We start from the raw sequence: 20210 nt of genomic DNA on the forward strand, positions 1-20210 counted from the left end.
GATCAATACAGGTTCTTTCATGAAAGCATCTCCTATGCTTTTCTTTCATCCATTTTGGAAAGGAGTTATGAAGTAATGATCCAGCAATGAATAAACAAGAGTTTACCAGAATTATATAGAAAATGTGTTTTGTTAGACAAAACTAACTGAAAGTAAAGTGTACCTTTAAGGAATAATGTGTAGATTCACATTTTGATAAAGAGTGACATAGTGGAAATATAACCAGTAACACAAAATATACTGGACATTAAATGGTTTTTATAGTATGTATGGTAATGTTAACTTTTAAAGGGAATTACTGTCAATCAGTACAACTTTTGAGGCTTCTATCTCCATGGAATGAAATGGTAACTTTTGTAAGAAATTATTAATCCCTGATACAGCACCTACCAGTTGTTGAAACTTGTGTTTCCATGGAACACAAAAACTTTTGTAAGAAGTTATTATTAATCAATAATACACTGTTTACCTTTTGCCTCCTTGGAATGAAATGTTAACTTTTTAAATGAATTACTTGTAATCCTAAAGTGTTACTTAGCTTAGCACTCGGAGAACAAAATTAACAAATGATGTTTATTATATAAAGATACTAAGTTTGGATTACAAAGAAATAACTCAATACTGCATTATACTTTGCAATATGTATCTGGAAAGAAAATAACCATAAGAAGGGAACAGATCAACTTTTGTTACTATTCAATTGGTTTAATAAGCACAACATCTAAAACTAAACAGCAGATTCTTAATTAGTTACCATAGTTATTATTATTTTACTGCAAATATCTAGAAGTCCCTGTGTTCTATTCGTTTTAAAGCCGGTGTACGTTTTTCTTCTTAACTCACAGATGTGTAGATGTAGAATCAAACTGTGTCGTTTAGTCTTTGTGGACATTTTTGAATAATTGAGAACAGGGACAATCCTGGAGTTGAAAAGGAGGAGTTCAGCAGACACCCTCGTGAATGTCCCTGTTTGGAGCCATCGTAAATAAATAAACTATATTTATTCTGACTCAGAATCCTCAAAAGTAAATATTAAATTCCTACTTCAGTAAAACGTTGTTTCTCCTTCAGAAATACCAAAATTCAACCAATAACAGTAAACACTGGTAGTTTCTACCATTTTCAGAAATTGTCAATTTTGAAATGAAAATAAAAAAAAAAACTCGGAAAGTTCACCTCTACTTAAGAGCATTTCAAGGTTTGTAAGATCTTTAATATCATCATCAAAGGAAGTGATGTCACGAAGGCTATAAATCACGTGCAACAATGTGCATTCACGAGCACGATCTTGGTAAAACGTGTTTCTTCAATACCAACTGTTATCGATATTACCATATACCGTGACTTATCCCGCTTACTAGGTTACTCCATATGTGAAGAGAAAATTCAATTCTCTCTCTCACGCACTTGATCGCTAAAGTTACGTTTCCCTCGTAATTAAGTGTATCTACAGTTTCTTCTCGAGATAATATATAAAGAATATTGATGCCCAAAGGTTATTATATTCCATATGTCACATGGGGAGAGTCGTAGTAAGGAGGTCCTGTGTTCTTCGATTGTACAGTAGTCATATACTGACATTTAAAATAACACATCTGAATCTTCGACAAATAGTTCATCTCAACTATTTTAACTGTTTCTCGAAAACACGAAAGTACAAAGTATACACATTTCTGACGGAAACGAATTCCTACAATCAACATCAATGGTTAAAGATGTAGTGCCATCTCTTGAGAAGTAAATGAACTAGTACTATACATGGTCAACAACAAAAGTAACAAAAGCTTTATTTTCTACTTTCGAAAAACTTTTTATAAAAACATAATTTCTGTTACTACTATGAAATAACTAACTTAAGTGAATTTACTACCAACTGTTAGTGAAATGTTGGAGAATTAAAGATAAAAAACGTGGAGAAAACTTCAAAAGTCAGCTAGCCCTTAGTTTCAACATGAATCCGGCCCGACATGGCCAGGTGGTCAAGGCAATCGACTCGTAATCCGAGGATCGCGGATTCGAATCGCCGTCACACCAAACATGCTCACCCTTTCAGGCGTGGGGGCGTTATAATTGTACAGTCAATCCCACTATTCATTGGTAAAAGAGTAGCTCAAGAGTTGGCGGTGGGTGGTGATAACTAGTTGCCTTTTCTATACTCTTACATTGCTAAATTAGAGACGGCTAGCGCAGATATCCCTCGAGTAGCTTTGCGCGAAATTCAAAACAAACAAATTAGGTCTTTCGCACCTGACCCTCCTGGATATCAAAATTTCCAACATACCCAAATACTCACAAAGAAGAAGCGATTACATGTAAACACCAGTCTACTGAAAAAAAGGTGTACTATGAAGTATTTATCATAGTTCGCGTATTTTATGTCATACAGATACGCAAACCAACAGAATGTTATAAACACATTAAAAAATTTCTTTGTCATCTTGCAAACAACAAACCAGGTAAAATATAAAAGCGAGGTACGAAAGTTTGTCATAACTATTTTAACCCAGTTCAAACTTAAAGAAAAAAAAAAAGATTTTCGTAGCCTCGTTCTTTATGACTCACGTTATGGATTGAACTGGTAACAGCTGTACAATTAATAATGCAAATGAACTACCATTTTATCTTCGTTTTGTCAAATGTTTATACATCTTATCAAAACTTGTATAATCAAACACATATGAATATTAATATATTTCAATATATATTAAGGCGTTTTAATTTTTAAGCCTCGCTACATGTCTGTATGTATGTAGCAGTGAGCTGTTAGTTCTACTGCGGTAAAACAAGCTACAACAATAATTGGTAATAATTTTGATTTTAAAATTTTCAGGCCTCGAGAAAGTTTGAAACATAATCAGGGGTGGTCAGAAACTTGGCGTTTCCCTTCACTATTCTCGCGGAATTAACCCTGTAGTGAAAAGTCACGGTTCAAAAACCATGTCAACGCGTTTGTTGACTTGCAATCCACAATTGTTTCATGAATTTATGCCAGTAAGTTTAGTATTAAATTATAGGTTATAATTCAAGTTTTATCGTTATATACCAATTAATTTTTAAGAGTAAATATTAAAAGAACACTGTCGTGAATCAGGTAGTATGTTGAGTACAGCACAAATTAGATGTTTGTGGTGTCAAAATACTAAGTCTGTCTATAGTTTTGTACAAATTAGGAACTCAAATTATCGATACTGACAAGCTAGAATGTAAAATAAGAGCCTCGCATCCTTCCTATACACCGAGATATTCCTTATGCGCTGCATTAAACACAACGGACCCTCTAACGTCTTTATTTTCGAAAACGTTCCCTTATACACTCTTACTTCAATATATGACACGTGAAAAACCAACAAAACGTTTAGAATGTCCCCGTAGACACTTTCTTAGTAATTTTAAAGTGTTCAAAAGCCCTCTTGTTCTTTTGAACAAAGATTTCAAGGAGGTAGGTTGTCTTTAATGTGATGGAAATTGCATATTTTTAGACAAAATACAGTTTAGTTATAGAGGATTTCTGTGGTATCGATACAACTATTTGATTTTTTTTGGCTACTTATTTCGTTTTACATCCTCCACGTGCGAAATTTGAAAAGGCTTAGCAACTTACGACAAGCAACAAACGAGTAAAAAGGTATTCGTAACTAAAAGAAAATTACTTGCTACACTTATTATTATACGTTTTAAGAAAAATAACTTTGGAAACGTGTTTGTAAATATTAATAACTAATATACATAAATAATGTATAATAACTGAAATGTGATTGTACTTTACCAAAGGTCTATATAACAAACATATATAAATGTGTAATGTTTGAGGTTTAAGTTATTTAGACTAAATATTTGCATTTTTGTTATATATATATAGTCTTTCTAGAACAAAAACAAATTTCCTAATTTTTATGGTGGTTATTAGGTCAGTTTAATTCACATACAGACCTCATATTTGGAGTAGATGAATTAACAGAAAATATATAGTCCAACTGAAAAACGTTTAAAATGTGTATGGAAAGTTTCAGAGATAACACAAATAATATTTGAGATTTTGGGGGCGAAGAATAGTTTTTAATTGAAACAAAAATCACTTCGCACTCGGACTAGAAACGAAACTATTTTCACAAACATATCTTTGGTAAAAACACTTAAAAAATCGAACTCCGGTCTCCACCGTGACAGGCTAGGATCGTGCTTAGCTTCTCTATGTTGTTCTAACTGCAAGGTTTAATAATAAATTTCATTTTAAAAACCCGTTTGTGCTGCCATCTAGTATGGTTTTATGTACACTTCTTTTGAATTTTTAACACTATTACAATACAGTAAAACCTGCCTAAAGTCAAATCGTACGAGACCGAGTAAAATTTCTGGCTTTAGCAGTTTTTTCGGTCTTAGGCACTAACCATGCATTTCCTTAATTATATACAGGGTGAGTCAAAAGTAGGTGGACAGTAAAAAAACATTTATTTAGAGATCACGTATACGTACAACTATATGTAATAAGACAATTATATTAATGAAAATAAAATGTTATTTATTAACGCAAATGCTCAAATTGTTTTCCTTCTTGATTTACACAGCTTTGAAGTCTACCTCTTCCGCTTCGACAACCATTTTTGCACAAATCACTGGGCATTAATTTCTTGAAATGCATCTCTTATGTAATTTTTTAAATCACCGACACTTGGTTTTTGACTATAAACTTTTTCCTTGAGTACTCCCCAAAAGAAAAAATTGCAACATAGTTATAATATACAATTGCATTAATATAACCGATACATAAACCTATTCCAAATGCTGTCCAGCTACTTTTGGCTCACCCTGTATAATTTTTGAGCCGAACATTATACTCGCTTGACTAAAAGGAAGTAAGACGTTTGTGAATAAAGTTATTATATTGTTTATGCTATATTTATTAGAATAACAACAAAAATAGACATTCAAAATATATACAAGTACACAAAATCTTAATGAAATTTATTTGAAGAAAGTGTCTAATTTCAACTGTTTCGCTTTTTAATGGGCTTTCTCATGAGGTTAAAAGGGAAAGCCAATCTGTGCCCTTTTCATGAAGTTCATTTTCCCTCTTCATTTGTGCATACAATTTGATAGCGTCAATATAAGTTAACACTTGCGATGAAGCAGGAATTACTATTTCCTCACTATCTTTTCCATTTTGTTAATCTTCTGAATCTCTAACACTGTTACCATCTTGCGATTCTATTATAGATTTTAAATCAGTTTCATCAGTTTCTGTTAAAACATTTTTTTTCAACGTTCACAAAACTTTCCGCGTTCATAGAATCATCTGCATCAATCTTTTCAATTAGAGTTTGGATTTCACTAGAATCGTCATAACAAACAACTTTAAAAAATGAGGGTATTTAGAAAATTTTCCCTAAATTTTAAAATTAAGTAAGATAATTTATTTTTTTGTAAGAATTATTTAGAGTAGAATTTTGTACTTAAAACACCGGTAAATTTCTATAAATCATTAATCTAAGTTAACTCCAAAAATAATGACAGTAGAAAAAAGAACAGAATATATTTAACCAATACTTACTGTAACAAAATGTCCGAAAATTTATTAATATTTAAAGAAATTATTAATTAAATAATAAATTAATATTTAATCTAAAACATTTTTTCTGCTTTACTCTGGTTCTAATCCTACTTGTTGATAGATGAAGTAGGTGAAAGATAGTTTTCCGTCCGCGTTACGCAGTTTCCGCCATATAGATGGCGTTTTATAAGAGAAATCTTGAAATAATGCTGCAGAATTTTGATATTTTCGGCTTGTACAGGTTCCCGCCCTATGCAGTTTCCGGCTTATACAGGTTTATAAAGGCGTTATTAGGGTCGCTTACAGCTTTTATATAAACAAGTTATACACACACTCGTGTCGCTCTTTGAAGAAATATATTTTACTTTGTTTAATGTATACAGAATAGAGTCCAGAACAGTTGCGACATATTCACAATATCACACTCATGATGGGCAGAATGAAGATAGGTCATTGTGTAGCTTTAATCAGTGATGTCGTGAACCTGACGATGACCGAAGAAGGTCGAAACGTTGTTCTCTCCTCTACGTAAAATATTTTCTCAACCCAAACGAGCCGTTTTTACATATATATTGTGTAGCGTTGTTGTTAAGCACATTTTTTTTATGAATTATACTTACCTTTTTAAAAGAGCACAAATATCACCTATAGTAATCTTGAACATTTAGTCACTGCATTCTCTTTTAAATGTGTACTTATATTTAAATAAATTATATAATAGATTCACGTTTATGTAAATATTAGCTTGTATTCCATACATATTTGTAATTATGCAAAATGCTTAAAATATGACAATTCTTTATACTCGAAACGGCACTTTTTATTAAGGGAATGAAGCACAAGGATAATTGATTAAAGAAACGTAGTTTTGTAAAGGTTAATATTAGTAATGAAATTCAAAACTGAGCGGAGATAATAAACAGGCAAACAACAATTTATAAGCATATTTTCTTATGCTTATAAATTGTTATTTGCTTTCCTATTATTTACCCTTTGTTCGTTTTATAAACACTTTTGTGTTTAAAACCACAGCACAAAGTTACGGATATATTTAAACCTTTATTTGGGAGTTGTATCCTTCTAAATTATATTTTGAAAGATTTCTACCAATACTCTACAGACAATGGATTAAGTTTATTCTCCACACATTGTAACTATTTCACATTTCTAGCCCTTAAGTAAGGTTTTAAGTAGAAACCTTCATATAAAAAATAAATCTTGCATAGACAAAATTATTTGAATAATTTATTTTATCTTAAGAAACACTTGATCTGGGATATAATACGTGTTAACATTTTACACACAGTCTACGGTATTTCATGATCTTAAAGAACTTGAAAACAAAATTTTGTCATGTTCACAAGTGAAACCACCAGATTCATCAATTTTCTTACCACAGTAGAATGCCTAGTGGAATTAATGAGTTTTCAAACTGACTTTTTGTTGTTGGTGGTGAGAAAGGTCTTAGCATCAGCTGCTAGTATTAAAATACACTGAGTCAGGCCATTCGGTGCAATTCTTTTTGTTTTGTTTCTAAGGGCCTTTATTCAAGTTGGAATAAGACAAAATCTCAGAATCAATAAGGTACAAGTCAAATAGTAAAGAACCAGGTTACTCTAACCTTAGAATTGTACATTAATAACACATAAAACCAAGAACTCTATATTAACAACACGTTTTGTTATCAAAGAGTTGATGTTATTCTATTCCTCAAGATTTCTTATTAAGACTTAGAAATAACCAAAATGTTTTCTTACCAAGAATATATATTAAATTTTTCAAACAAGTAACTCTGTCTTCTCTAGGCACAGCAATATTTCTCTGCAACACCATACATGTGTTTGGTCTTCACAGACTTGGAAAATATTAAATAACTGTAGTATTTATCATCCACTTCACCTAATTTACCTGAAAAACATACAAAAAAACAACTTTATTTTATAATAATTTCAAACATTAAGGTTATTCTAGTAATGGAAAATAATATAAAATAAAACTACATTACACATTATACCTATAACATGTTAGAAAAATTAAAAAAAACAAAACAGATCAAAATAGTTTTGTTCATACACACTTGTACTGGAAATCTTTCTTTTTAAAAATTAAACTCTCAGCAAGCCTTGTTCACTTATGTGAAGAAAAACTAATATATGGTAGACATAATATTCTGAACGAGATACCATCTTTTTAAAGCTCCTTCAATCCACAAATGACTAAGTTAGTTGTGGGACATGCATCTTAACATGACATGTTAAATCTCATCTAGAATAACTTATCTGAAAAATCTGTAACATATTTTCTAGTTATCACTAGTGTGCTAATTTTATCTCATTTGCTTGATACACGTACAGTAAAAAAAACATAGGCACTGTATACACCACAAAATATAACATTTAATATCTCAGTAGAAATGGCTGTTTTACATTTTTGGTACAAAGTTGCACAAAAGATATTCTTGTATAACAGTTTCTAATTCTAACTGCTAATTTTTTCAGTTACTCTTGTCTGATAAAATAGTGGAAATTGACTGTCACTCTCATAGTGACAGCCTCAAAGTACAGAATACATTTTTGTATCAATGGATGCAAACCATAAACCTTCAAGTACAGTCAGGACAAGGTAATCACTGGGCTATACACAGCTGAAAAGTGATTTATCTGTGGGGAAAAAAAAACAAACAGATGTTTTATTTGTTGACAGAAGTGATTTATCTGCAGAAAAAAAAGCATCAACCAGATATTCTGTTTGTTGACAGAAGTGATTTATCTGTGGAAAAAAAAGCATCAACCAGATATTCTGTTTGTTGACAGAAGTGATTTATCTGTGGAAAAAAAAGCATCAACCAGATATTCTGTTTGTTGACAGAAGTGATTTATCTGTGGAAAAAAAAGCATCAACCAGATATTCTGTTTGTTGACAGAAGTGATTTATCTGTGGAAAATAAACATCAACCAGATGTTCTATTTGTCAACAGAAGTGATTTATCTGTGAAAAAAATCATCAACCAAATGTTCTGTTTGTTGGCAGATATGATTTATCTGTGGGAGAAAAAAAAACAGAGCTTAACTTTAGTACAAAAAAGGTGTAGCAAAAGAAAAAACAACCAATAATGGGATGATGCCTTTAGTATGAGAAGATAAATTAATAATCTTGAGAAAAGAAAAACAATAAATGACCAAACTTCTCAGTTGAAGGGAACTCAAACACAAATATAGTTAAAATAAATACTATTAATGACTGATTTTACAACTAAAAAACACTCCTAAACAACTTATTAAACCACAATATATTATATTACCAGTATAATCATTTTCAGTAGTTTACCATTAAGTCACTAGATGGCAATACTTCTTATAAACCCCACCTAATCGATTGAAAAGTCTAGAACCTGGTAAAGGTTTTCATTTTATCTTATTTTTACAATAGGATCAACTACGTGATTCTCTTACGTTTTCAGGATGTCACGACATCAATTCCCCACACAACCACGAGATGGAAAAAATTATATCATTACTGGTATGCAAAACAACACAACAGATTTGAAATAAATATGATACAAGATTAGGTTTAAAATTATTTGAAAAATCTTTGTTGAACATTAAAAAGACTAATTTCTGCGAAAACTGTTTTCATTCAATACATAAAATTCATGTATATTACAGAAAAATCATTCAACAACCTCGATAAATATTGTATTACTTTAAAACTTCGATATAGAAGTTTAAGCTAATGATATAGTTGGTTAATTATTAATTTTGATATTGTGTTTGTGGCTGAGAAAAACGCTACATAATGGATATCCAAGCGATATTCCTCACGGGTATCGATACGAGATTTTTCGAATTGCAAGTCTGAGTCACCGATGGTTTACGCTAGGTTGAAATAAGCACCTAATAATACCATACCTAACAATAAATATTTAATTACCAATTTGCTTACACAAGTCAAGTGTCTTTAAACAAGCATAAAAGTATATATTATACACAACCAGACAAAAGAAACGACAACACACTAACAAAAAACCGTAACCTCCAGCTTCGAGTATCTTAACAATGACCACCGTATAAGACAGTGAAGTTAGCAAGGTGGTGAACGTGTAGCTCCAGGCAAAAGTAAGGGAGGGGTGGAGTGGGGGGTCACAACACGGTGCAAGATGCAGATTCGACGTTATCACTAACTGCCAATGCCTGCTTGTTCAATAACGCTTCAATCGGCTTATTAGCTCTGTTTCCATGGTTACCGTCACCGTGTCAGCTGGCTCCAGTAAAAGACAGGCGGAATAAACGCGGCATGTAGTTTTGTGGGGAAACTGTTCGCTATCCGTTTTAGTTAGTTCTCTTCCCGAAAAACGTTCTCCAACCAGGATTATGAAACAGTAGCTCACCGTTTCAAACATAGTTAATCTTTTAATGAATTAGAAACTTGACCCAATCTAACATGGTATATCAACACTGATGTAGACACACACAACTACAGTAACTCCACCCGATCTTCCTCAATAATATAATCACTGATGTAGACACACACAACTACAATAACTCCACCCGATCTACCTCAATAATATAATATAATCACTGATGTAGACACACACAACTACAGTAACTCCACCCGATCTACCTCAATAATATAATCACTGATGTAGAGACACACAACTACAGTAACTCCATCCGTTCAAACTAATAACATCTCATTAAATGTGCAGTTTTATACTAAAAAGCCCGCCCGGAATGACAGGAAACCACAGCTGAATGATTCATGAAAATTATAGAATTTAAATAAAATTATTTTTTTTTACACATCCAAATCAAATCTTCTCTTCATTATTTCATAAGTCTCGAAGTAATTCTTCAAACCACCACAATTTTAATTAAAACTTAGAAGAAAAATGAATCGTCATTGTGAACACTCTGAAAAATAATTAAATAGCACTCTTGTGCCTTTTCACTTTATTATAGTCAGGAACAGCAAACACAGTGCAGTCATTCCGACACAAATTTTCAGTTCTTTCGACTCTACGAAGAATAAAACGTATTTGGTAGTAATAAACGTTCATTTTTCTTAATGTCTTAAGGCCAAGTAAATAATACATGTATTAAAATTCTAAAATAATAATTAATAAACAACATTTATTCACCACTTAAAACATTTTAAAAACTGACTCCATAGTTGGCCTATTTGTAATCTAATTTAACCATTAGGCCTAATACCTGAAGGTAACGTAAAGCTCAGCTGAAACACTACTTGATTAATTTTATCTAGCATTTAGCTACAACATAACGTAATAAAACTTCTGAATTAAACTATTTTGCTGTTATATTACCGCAATTATAAAAATATATAAAGAAAGAATGAAAACAAACCTGTTAACAAATCAACACGAATATCGATCACTCAACATAAACACACAAGTAGACAACTTAGTAGACGTAATGTTCAAAATTGAATCACCGGTTGAACAATCTCCAAGTGTATTTTATATTTTTATTTAAAGAAGGATGACGTTTAGAGCTTGGCGACTGCTTACCCTATTATTCAATTTTAATATTTTCGTCGCCTATGTGATTTTAACTACATTTTCTAATTACAATCAGGTAATAATTCTGTTGTTAAGCAACAATGCATATTGTTGAACAAAACCAAAATTGTTGAACAATGGCCAATTTTGCGATTGTTTAACCTATTATTTAATTTTGATATTTTCGTCGTCTATGTGGTTTTAACTACATTTGCCTCAAAAGCAAGAAAGTAATGCTAAGGTGTTTTCGATAAAGTGTCTAATTGAATAAGCGTTTTTATGTCAGTTATTAAGTTTACGTTTGTTTGTCCTGTTGTATAGGGTCGAACAGAAAGTATTAGTACGCCTATTCGTTAACAGTTAAAATATCAACGTTTGAGAAGACGGAAGAATGAAAATGTAAAGCCTAATTACTGATAAGGAAATTAATTAATTCACTGTTTAAAAAATAATTTAGAGTTAAATCCGGGCGATTAAATTGAACCTAAAACGGTAATCATTAATTAATAGAAAATTCCCCTTTAATGGATTGAAACATAAAGAAACAAAAAAGTTGACCATGATATTTTCAAAATTTGTATTACATTAAAATGAGAAAATGTATCTGGCTTACTCAGTTAAGCCTTTATAATATTTATTTTCAGTGTTAAATACTTATAACAATCATTTCACATAATAAATAATGAATACTTTTCAGCCTAATGTTCTGCTATTTTGAACTTCCATGACATCAATTTCATACAAGTAAAGCAATTTCCAGCAACATAATTAAAAAACTAAAATAATCTCTTTGTACTAAAATTATGTATATTCACACTTTTAAACATTAGTTTTGTTTTCGACCCTGAGATATAACGAAAGTTTTTATTTTTGAACGTTTCGTATTTTCAGAATTATAAACCACAACAGTATATAATACAGTAAAATGCTTGAGATTATACATTCTAGTCATATACCTGCCACTGAATTTGCCAATACTGTTTTCAGTATTTCTATGGTTTAACTAAACAGGAGTTATAGACCACAATGTTCAGGCACAACCACCCCTATTTTCAACTCCTGAGCAGAGGGAAGGGAAACAGTAAGAGACACTCACCGTCTACATATCTATAACGTAATATGAAACGTGTTTAGTAGCATATAGCGAGCTCGAATCTTGAACCTTATAATACACGCAACCCGGCACACTAACCACTAGGCCACATCCGATCACACATGCTAAACAGAAGAGGTTTCAATACGAGGCACCTTTTCGGGTAACTTGTCATCCATGTGAATGTGTTGTTGTTGTTGTTTGTTTTTTTAATAGAAGTTGTATGTATTATAAAAACCAATGAACCTCTCTGTGTTGTTCGAAGATAGAAGTTGCGTGTATCATAAAACTACTGAACCTCTCCGTGTGGTTTAAAGCCAGTAAAAAGAAACAAAATAATGTTATTAGGAATTTGTATTCTTGCACAATTTTCATTAAAATAGTTTATAAATCTCCGTGCGAGATATTTATTCCATGCTTGCACGACGTCAACGAGAGCGTCTTTCCCCACGCAGGTCCACTGAATAGAAGCGAAGAGCAGAGATACCTCCGCTACGCGCGGCATTAAACGTCACTTTCGCTAGACGTCGGTTTCACGTTATAAAAACCGAATTAGTTGTAAAGAGCAAACCGTTCGCCGATTATTTGAACTTGATCTTTTAGGGGTGGGTGGGGATGTGAATCATCCGATTTAGGTACTAAATTATTTCGAAATTGATTAAAACAACTTACTTACAACAGTTTGTTAAACCAGACAGACGGAAAATTTCTGTACATTTATTGATCGTTTATCATTATCCTACCGTCAATTAATTTATCTGTTGTGATTTAAGAGAGAACAGAAAAGTGTTTACCACACACATACATATATATATATATATATATACATACACACTTCAATAAAGTGTTTATACTCGTGTAAAACTTTAGTATTTGAGAGGGGAGAGTTTTTCGCCAAGACATCCATGATCAGTGTACGTTCTGTCTGTTAATCTTTATGTGAAAGATTTAGTTACTTGGAGTCCAGGAACATTTAAGTCGACAGCTTTAGAACATGTATTATACACAATACATTTATGAAATACGGTGATATTTTCTGTGTGCAGATTCTGCGTGATAATTATAACACGTAGGGTGTGGACGAACACCGGTTTGGTTTAAATTTCGTGCAAAGCTACACAAGGGCTATCTGCGCTAGCCGTCCCTAATTTAGCAGTATAAGACTAGAGGGAAGGCAGTTAGTCATCACCATCTACTTACAACTCTTGAGCTACTCTTTTACCAACGAATAGTGGGATTTACCGTCACATTATAACGCCCCCACGGCTGAAAGGGCGAGCATGTTTGGTGGGACTGGGATTCGAACCCGTGATTCTCCGATTACGAGCCGAGTGCCTCAGCCATCTGGTCATGACGGACCGGATGAACACTGAAAATATACTATAGTGAGTTATTTCAAAATATGTCACTAAAGTATTAGAAATGTTGTTCCTAGACAATGAAAACGGAGAGAGAAACATACACGTTTTGTTTATATTGAATGATAATTAACTGCATAAATTACCGCCGTTAATTCTGTGAACCAATGAAATAAATATCTTACTAATTACAAGTGTAACATGACCTTGATGACGTGTTTCACACTAAGTATCCGACATCATCTTCGGTGACGCGATTTACGCTCAGTATAATGTTACCTTGGTAACTTCATTTAAATTAAATCATATCAGGTCACTAACAGGCTCGGCATGGCCAGGTGGTTAATGCACTCGAGGTAATCCGAGGGTCGCGGGTTCGGCTAGTGTGGGTAACCCTCGTGTAGTTTTTCGCGAAATTCGAAAGCAAACCAAACTAACTAATGCATCAAAAATAAATTAGAATTATGATTTCAAAGTTACAGGGTTATACGGGTTTTAAGTCGAGATATGACAAGTTAAAGATATGAGGTTACACGGCCTTTAAACTAAAACATGAGAAGCCAGAGGTGGTAGATATTTAAGTGACAAACACACAAATACGAACGAGTGTTGAAAGTGCAAAGCCATCTCAGCGGAGTTCGGGAGAAAAGCCTCCCCTAGAAAAAACTGAAGACAAGAACAACAGTGGTTCATCCTGATAGTAATTTATGCAGTCGACAGTGTCACACTATATAAAACTTAAATGTAACTCACTAAATATGTTGAACAAACTTATCAAGAAACACAGTATGTTCACTATTAACAAAACCTATGGAATTGTAAGAAGAAAATTCGAATATCCGTGGAAGAGGGAGATTCGTCTTGAATACGGAAGTTTGGCGAGTTTTAACTGTTTTGTGGTTCATTACAATACCCAAACTCGTCTGTAAAATAATTATTACCGCATGTTGTTTTCGCTGAAACCTCAGAAATCCACTGAACATACCAAATCTCCCCAGTAAAATGCTTCCGTGAATTAATGTGTGTGTCACATGACCGGAAGGCTAAAGACTTTTACTCGCGACCTAAAAATTGATGTACAGATGGGCAGCGGTCTTCTGCCCACTTGGTGTGACCTTCACTTTTTGTTACCATGTCGAGCTTCGGGATAAATAACACACCTGGCGTTTTGCTTCCGTTTTCAAATTTATTTGCATACAAATCACGCCGTTTCGTTCAAGAACGGATTCTTATTTTTTTCTGTTATAATAAAATGCATTCGCGTGCTTCTTATATTGATATGTACTTGTACAAAATATCTCACAAAGTGAAAGAAGCTTGAAGAATGTACTTTTAAACTAAAATATTCACTTTATATCATGAGATGTAAACCACCAATGTGTAGTTTTTACCAAACAGGAAATATCAGAGACTGACAACGTTGACAAATTAAAACAAGTTTTGTTACCGCATGGAAACAAAAGATAAATGAACAAATAAAACGTCTTATGTATTTCGTTTGTTTTTGAATTTCGCTTAGAGCTACACGTTAACCGTCTCCAATTTAGCAGTGTAAGACTAGAGGGAAGGCAGCTAGTCGTCACTACCCACCGCCAACTCTTGGGATACTCTTTTACCAACGAATAGTGTGATTGACCGTCACATTATAACGCTCCCACGGCTGAAAGAGCGAGTGTGTTTGGTGCAATGGGGATTCGAATCTGCGACCCTCAGATTATGAGTCGAACGCCTTAACTCACCTGGCCATGTCGGGCCCGTCTTATGTAATATATATTCTAGTTCTTACCTTGCAGAAACAAAATATCAAAATAAATTACAGACCTAAAACGGCGAAAACATGTATGCACATAACATCCAGTACGATACCTCACTAGCCACAGATAAAATAATAAGTACATTCTACATTTAAGCCACTAATACCAGACCTCACTAGCCACAGGTACAATAATAAGTACGTTATACTTTTAAGGCACCTCAGAAATCGACTAAACATACCAAACGTCCCCTATAAAACTCAGCTGCTCAGGAACTGCAACTGGTTGTGATGATGTCAAAGATGTGTACCATTCTACATTACAATGCTCGAGATAGTTCAGTCTAGTCATATACCTACCACTGGATTTGCCTATTACTGTATTTAGTATTTCCATGGTTTAACTAACCAGGAGTTATAGACCCCAAGGTTCAGGCACAGACACCCCCTAATTTTCAACTTATAAGCAAAGGGTAGAGAAACTCACCGCCTACATATATACAACGCAATACGGAGTGTGTTTAGTAGCATAGTGCGAGCTCGAATCTTGAACCTCGTAATACATGCAACACTGACCACTGACCCACACCAGATCACATATGCCAGAAAGAAAACGTTTCAACACGAAGTATACTCTGTATAATGTTATCTGGTTAGTATGATGTGTACTGTTAAGTGGTTGTTATGATATTAGAAACATGTATACGATGTCATCTGGCTGGTGTGATAACAGGGTAGATAGGTAGGTATATCATGTTTATTGACACAAAGCTACAAGGCTATCTGTACCAAACAAGATGTAATATACTACAATGGTATATGGAAATGAACGTAAAAATATGTAAAATTAAGACCTGCCAGGAAGACTGAAGCATGAAATTCAAACTTGCTGTCAGTCACCAGAAGTTGACCTTTCCAGTCCTGGGTTCAGGTTAAAATAAAATTAAAATGTGTAAAAGAAATCATGCTAAAACAGTGTATAGTCCAATAAAAACCTTAAACTAAGTTTAAAAGACCAATGGCTCTTAAAGATGTAAAAACATGAGTGAAGTGGGCAGTATCACCTATGACATTGGCTAATGTCAAGGGCAAACCTACCTTTAAAATATGTTTAAAATGGCGTCGTCGTTCTTGGTTGTAACGACGGCATGATAATAAAATATGTACGATTGTGACCAGAGCGCCACACAGACCACACATTGGTGCATCAGTACCAGATAAAAGGAGGTGGCGAGTTAAAAAACTGACCAACCCCATGTGTAGCCAAAACAACTTCCTCCCTTTGTTCTTTACAGAAACAAGATGGACAAAAAGCTAAAGGAGGCTTGATATGAAAACGCGTATTATTTGGTTGCTCACTCCAGGTCGACTGCCAACTGGTGTACAGTCGGGTTTTGATAACTGGACCATAGTCCATGTATGGAACAGGGACGTTGGTGATAGAGCCAGAGCAGATGGACTTTGCCACTCTGTCAGCTAGCTCATTCCCACGAATACCAACATGACCTGGTATCAAAAAAAAAAAACTGGCCCATCTTTCTCGATCATCTATCTTTATCCAAGAATGATGTCAAGGCCAACAGACAGCTGAGTGAATCAGTACAGATCGTACAATTTGTATATTGCATTGTTTCAATATGATTCAGGGCAAGAAAAATGGCATGCAATTGGCAGTGATGAACATAGAAACAGTAGAGGAGATTCTATGTTTTACAACCGAACTGTAATAAACCATGGCAGAACCTACAGAGGCACCTGATTTTGAACCATCCGTATATATGGTAATGGATGGATTGTTTGAAAGATGTTCAGCAAATAAAGAGTGATATTTCCAATCAGGAGTACCGACCTTCCTTAGATGACTCACAGATAGGTCACAGTTAGATATAGTAATTAGCCATGGTGAAAGAGGCCGAACTGTTGATACTGCTATGCTATTCAAAGATATATCAAATTTTTCTGATTGTGCACTAATACGAAGGCTAAAAGGAACAATGGCAGATTTTCTATCATAAAAAAGTGTGGCCCACTGAGGATGGAAAACACAACCCCAAGTAGGATGCTGTGGTAAAGATCAAAGTTTGGAAGCATACGTAAGAGACAGTTGCAAATGGCGAATATACAAGGGGGTTCATGGGACTCCACACACACAAACTTTGGACTGGAGAAGTACGAAAGGCCCCAGTGCAAAGCCGAAGCCCCTGATGGTGGATAGGATCCAGCATTTTCAGCGCTGATGTTATGATTAAACCATAGATCCATAGTCAAGTTTGGATCGAATAAGAGCACGATAAATTTTAACCACGGACTATCGATCTGCTCCTCAAGAGGTGGAAGAGAGGACACGGAGGATGTTCAGTGCTCTTATACATTTGACATGAAGTTATTTGATATGTGAAATAAAGTTTAATTTACAGTCAAATATAAGACCTAAGAACATTGCCTCAGGGACGACAGGAAGTACATCATCATCAATACAAAGTTCTGGATCTGGATGAATACCCTGTTGGTGGCAGAAATGTGCACAAACAGTTTTAGAGAGAGAAAGTTGAAAGCCATTTGCTGTGGTCTACTTAAGTATATGATTGACTGCAGTTTGTAGTTGCAGCTCAATAAACCTCATGTTTGATGACTGACATGAGATGTGAAAGTCATCAACGAAAAGACCATTTACAACTGTAGGGGTAGCTATTTACTGATGGCATTAATCATTATAGTGAAAAGTGTGACACTCAGAACACAGCCCTGAGGGACACCAAGTTACTGTTGGAAAAAACGGGAAAGTGTTGAGCCCATGCGAACCTGGAATCGGCGGTTCATTAAAAATGCTTAATAAAAAGTGGCAAATTGCCACGCAATCCGTATGAGTGAAGGTCTCGCAAGATGCCATATCTCCATGTTGTATCATAAGCTTTCTCTAAATAAAAAAATAGAAACAATATGTTGTCGCCCCAAAAAAGCTTCTCTATCTGATGTTTCAAGGCGAATTAAGTGGTCTATCGTGGAGCGTTGTCTTCGGAACCCACACTGATTGGGTGAGAGAAGGTTGTTTGATTCAAGGAACCAAACAAGACGAACATTAATCGTCCTCTCTAAGGTCTTACTGAGACAACTCGTCAAATCAATGGGACGGGAATTCGAAGGAATCTTTGGATCCTTCCCAGGTTTAAGAATAGAGAGTACAAGCTATTGGCACCAAGCATCAGGTCCTTTCATATCCAGTTAAAGACAGTTAAAGTAAGAGAGGCAGGAGAAAGGTGGCATAGTATCTCAATGTATATAATCAGGTCCAACTTATGTATTGCCAGACCGATGAAGCGCAAGTTTGAGTTCCACCAGTGTAAGAGGACAATTGTAGTCATAGGGATGATCAGTCGAAAAGGAAAAAGGCAGATGTTCAACTTGTGTTTTAATAACTAAGAAGGAACGGGAAGAGTTTGAAGAGCTAGATGCATGAGAGAAACATTCACCAAAAGTATTGGCAATGTTCTAAGCATCAGCAAATGCATGGCTATTGAATATTAAGGTAGAGAGGAGGGCAGAAGTACACCGCCTACTCATCTTCCGGATCTTGTCCCATATGACTTTTGAACTGGTGGTTGAAGAAATGCCGGAGATATACTTAATCCAAGATTCATTCTGGCTTTGACGTCTAACTCGCCGAAATGCAATGCGGTTTGTAAGTGTCGGATATCTACGAACTTTATCCCAAGCACGTCTTTGAGCTTTACGTGTTATAGAACAAGCAGTATTCCACCAAAGGCGGGAATGCCGTGGGAAAGACGTCGAGGTTTGGGGATGTAAGAGCAGCTGTGTTTGGACAATAGAGTTAGTTACTGCTGCTACACAATCACCTATCGATGATTTACAAAAGATGGCACGATCAAGTTCCGAGAGAGCAGTGAAAGAGGGCCAGTTGGCCTGGTTCAACTTCCACTGAGGCACACGGGTCAGGTGGCACTGACCACGGCCAATCTCTCTTAATATCACAGGAAAATTATCACTACCCCCTGGATTGACGTTAGCCTCCCAAGAAAAGCAAGTAAAAACCAAAGTGAAGCAGATAGAAAAATCTATAGCAGTAAATGACTGACTGGATGCATGAAAATAAGTGTAAGAGCCAGTATTGAAGAGAGACAGATTGTGATTCAGGAGCATATGCTCTATGGCACGACCACTCACATTAATACTAGAACCACCCCAGAGGGGATTATGCCCATTAAGAACCCTTAAAATTAAAAAGGGAGTTGGCAGTTGCTCAATGAAAGCATCAAGGTCTGAGGGACGATTTTTTTTTTTTCTGGGGATAAGGTACAGAAAACAAACAGTGATGGTACGACCCACAAAGATACGGACGGCTACAGCCTCCGAGGGCGTATTCAATGACAAGGACCACGTGGGCACATGTTGATCAACCAGCAGTGCTACTCCCCCATATCCTTGCCCTACACATGACCTGTCATTTCGGTATAAGGAGTATTGTCGAATTTTGACTGTATTAGTAGGTTTTAAAAATGTTTCCTGTAAAGAAAAACATTTAGGATTATAAAAGTCAATCAACTCCTTGATACCATTCACATTTGATTGAAAACCTCGACAGTTCCACTGGATTAGCGTGGCCATTTTTCTTTATTTTAGAGGAGAATACGGCACGGAGACCTTCTGCTTGTGGCCTCGCTTTTTTTCTTTACTGGATGTGGGTCGGTAACTCTCTAGTGATTCTGCTCTGGATCGAGTAGGCAGGTCGGAGTTTATAGACATACGTTCTAGTGATTGAGGACGTGAACGAATGGGTTGTTTAATTTTTGGGATATCAAGAGAGGAAAACCCCATGGAAACACCTGGGCTTGAACAAGGTGCAGTTGGACAATGACTGGAAGATGTGGCATGGACAGAGATAGAAGTAGATACTGATTCGTTAACTTTGTTGATTTTGAAGG

At 34.8% G+C, this 20210-nt stretch overlaps 1 protein-coding gene across 7 annotated transcripts in view; it reads right to left on the minus strand.

Moving 5' to 3' along the window:
• LOC143248730 (tyrosine-protein phosphatase Lar-like) overlaps positions 1 to 20210 on the minus strand; it is a 242986-nt gene that overhangs the window by 154981 nt on the left and 67795 nt on the right. For all 7 annotated transcript variants that reach the window (XM_076497397.1, XM_076497396.1, XM_076497401.1 and 4 more), the window contains exon 2: positions 7306 to 7456. In XM_076497397.1, the coding sequence (XP_076353512.1) occupies positions 7306 to 7381 (76 nt within the window). In that variant the 5' untranslated portion in view covers positions 7382 to 7456. The remainder of the gene's footprint in view (positions 1 to 7305; positions 7457 to 20210) is intronic.

Source organism: Tachypleus tridentatus, chromosome 4 (genome assembly GCF_004210375.1).
Source record: "Tachypleus tridentatus isolate NWPU-2018 chromosome 4, ASM421037v1, whole genome shotgun sequence".
NCBI classification, from domain to species: domain Eukaryota; kingdom Metazoa; phylum Arthropoda; class Merostomata; order Xiphosura; family Limulidae; genus Tachypleus; species Tachypleus tridentatus.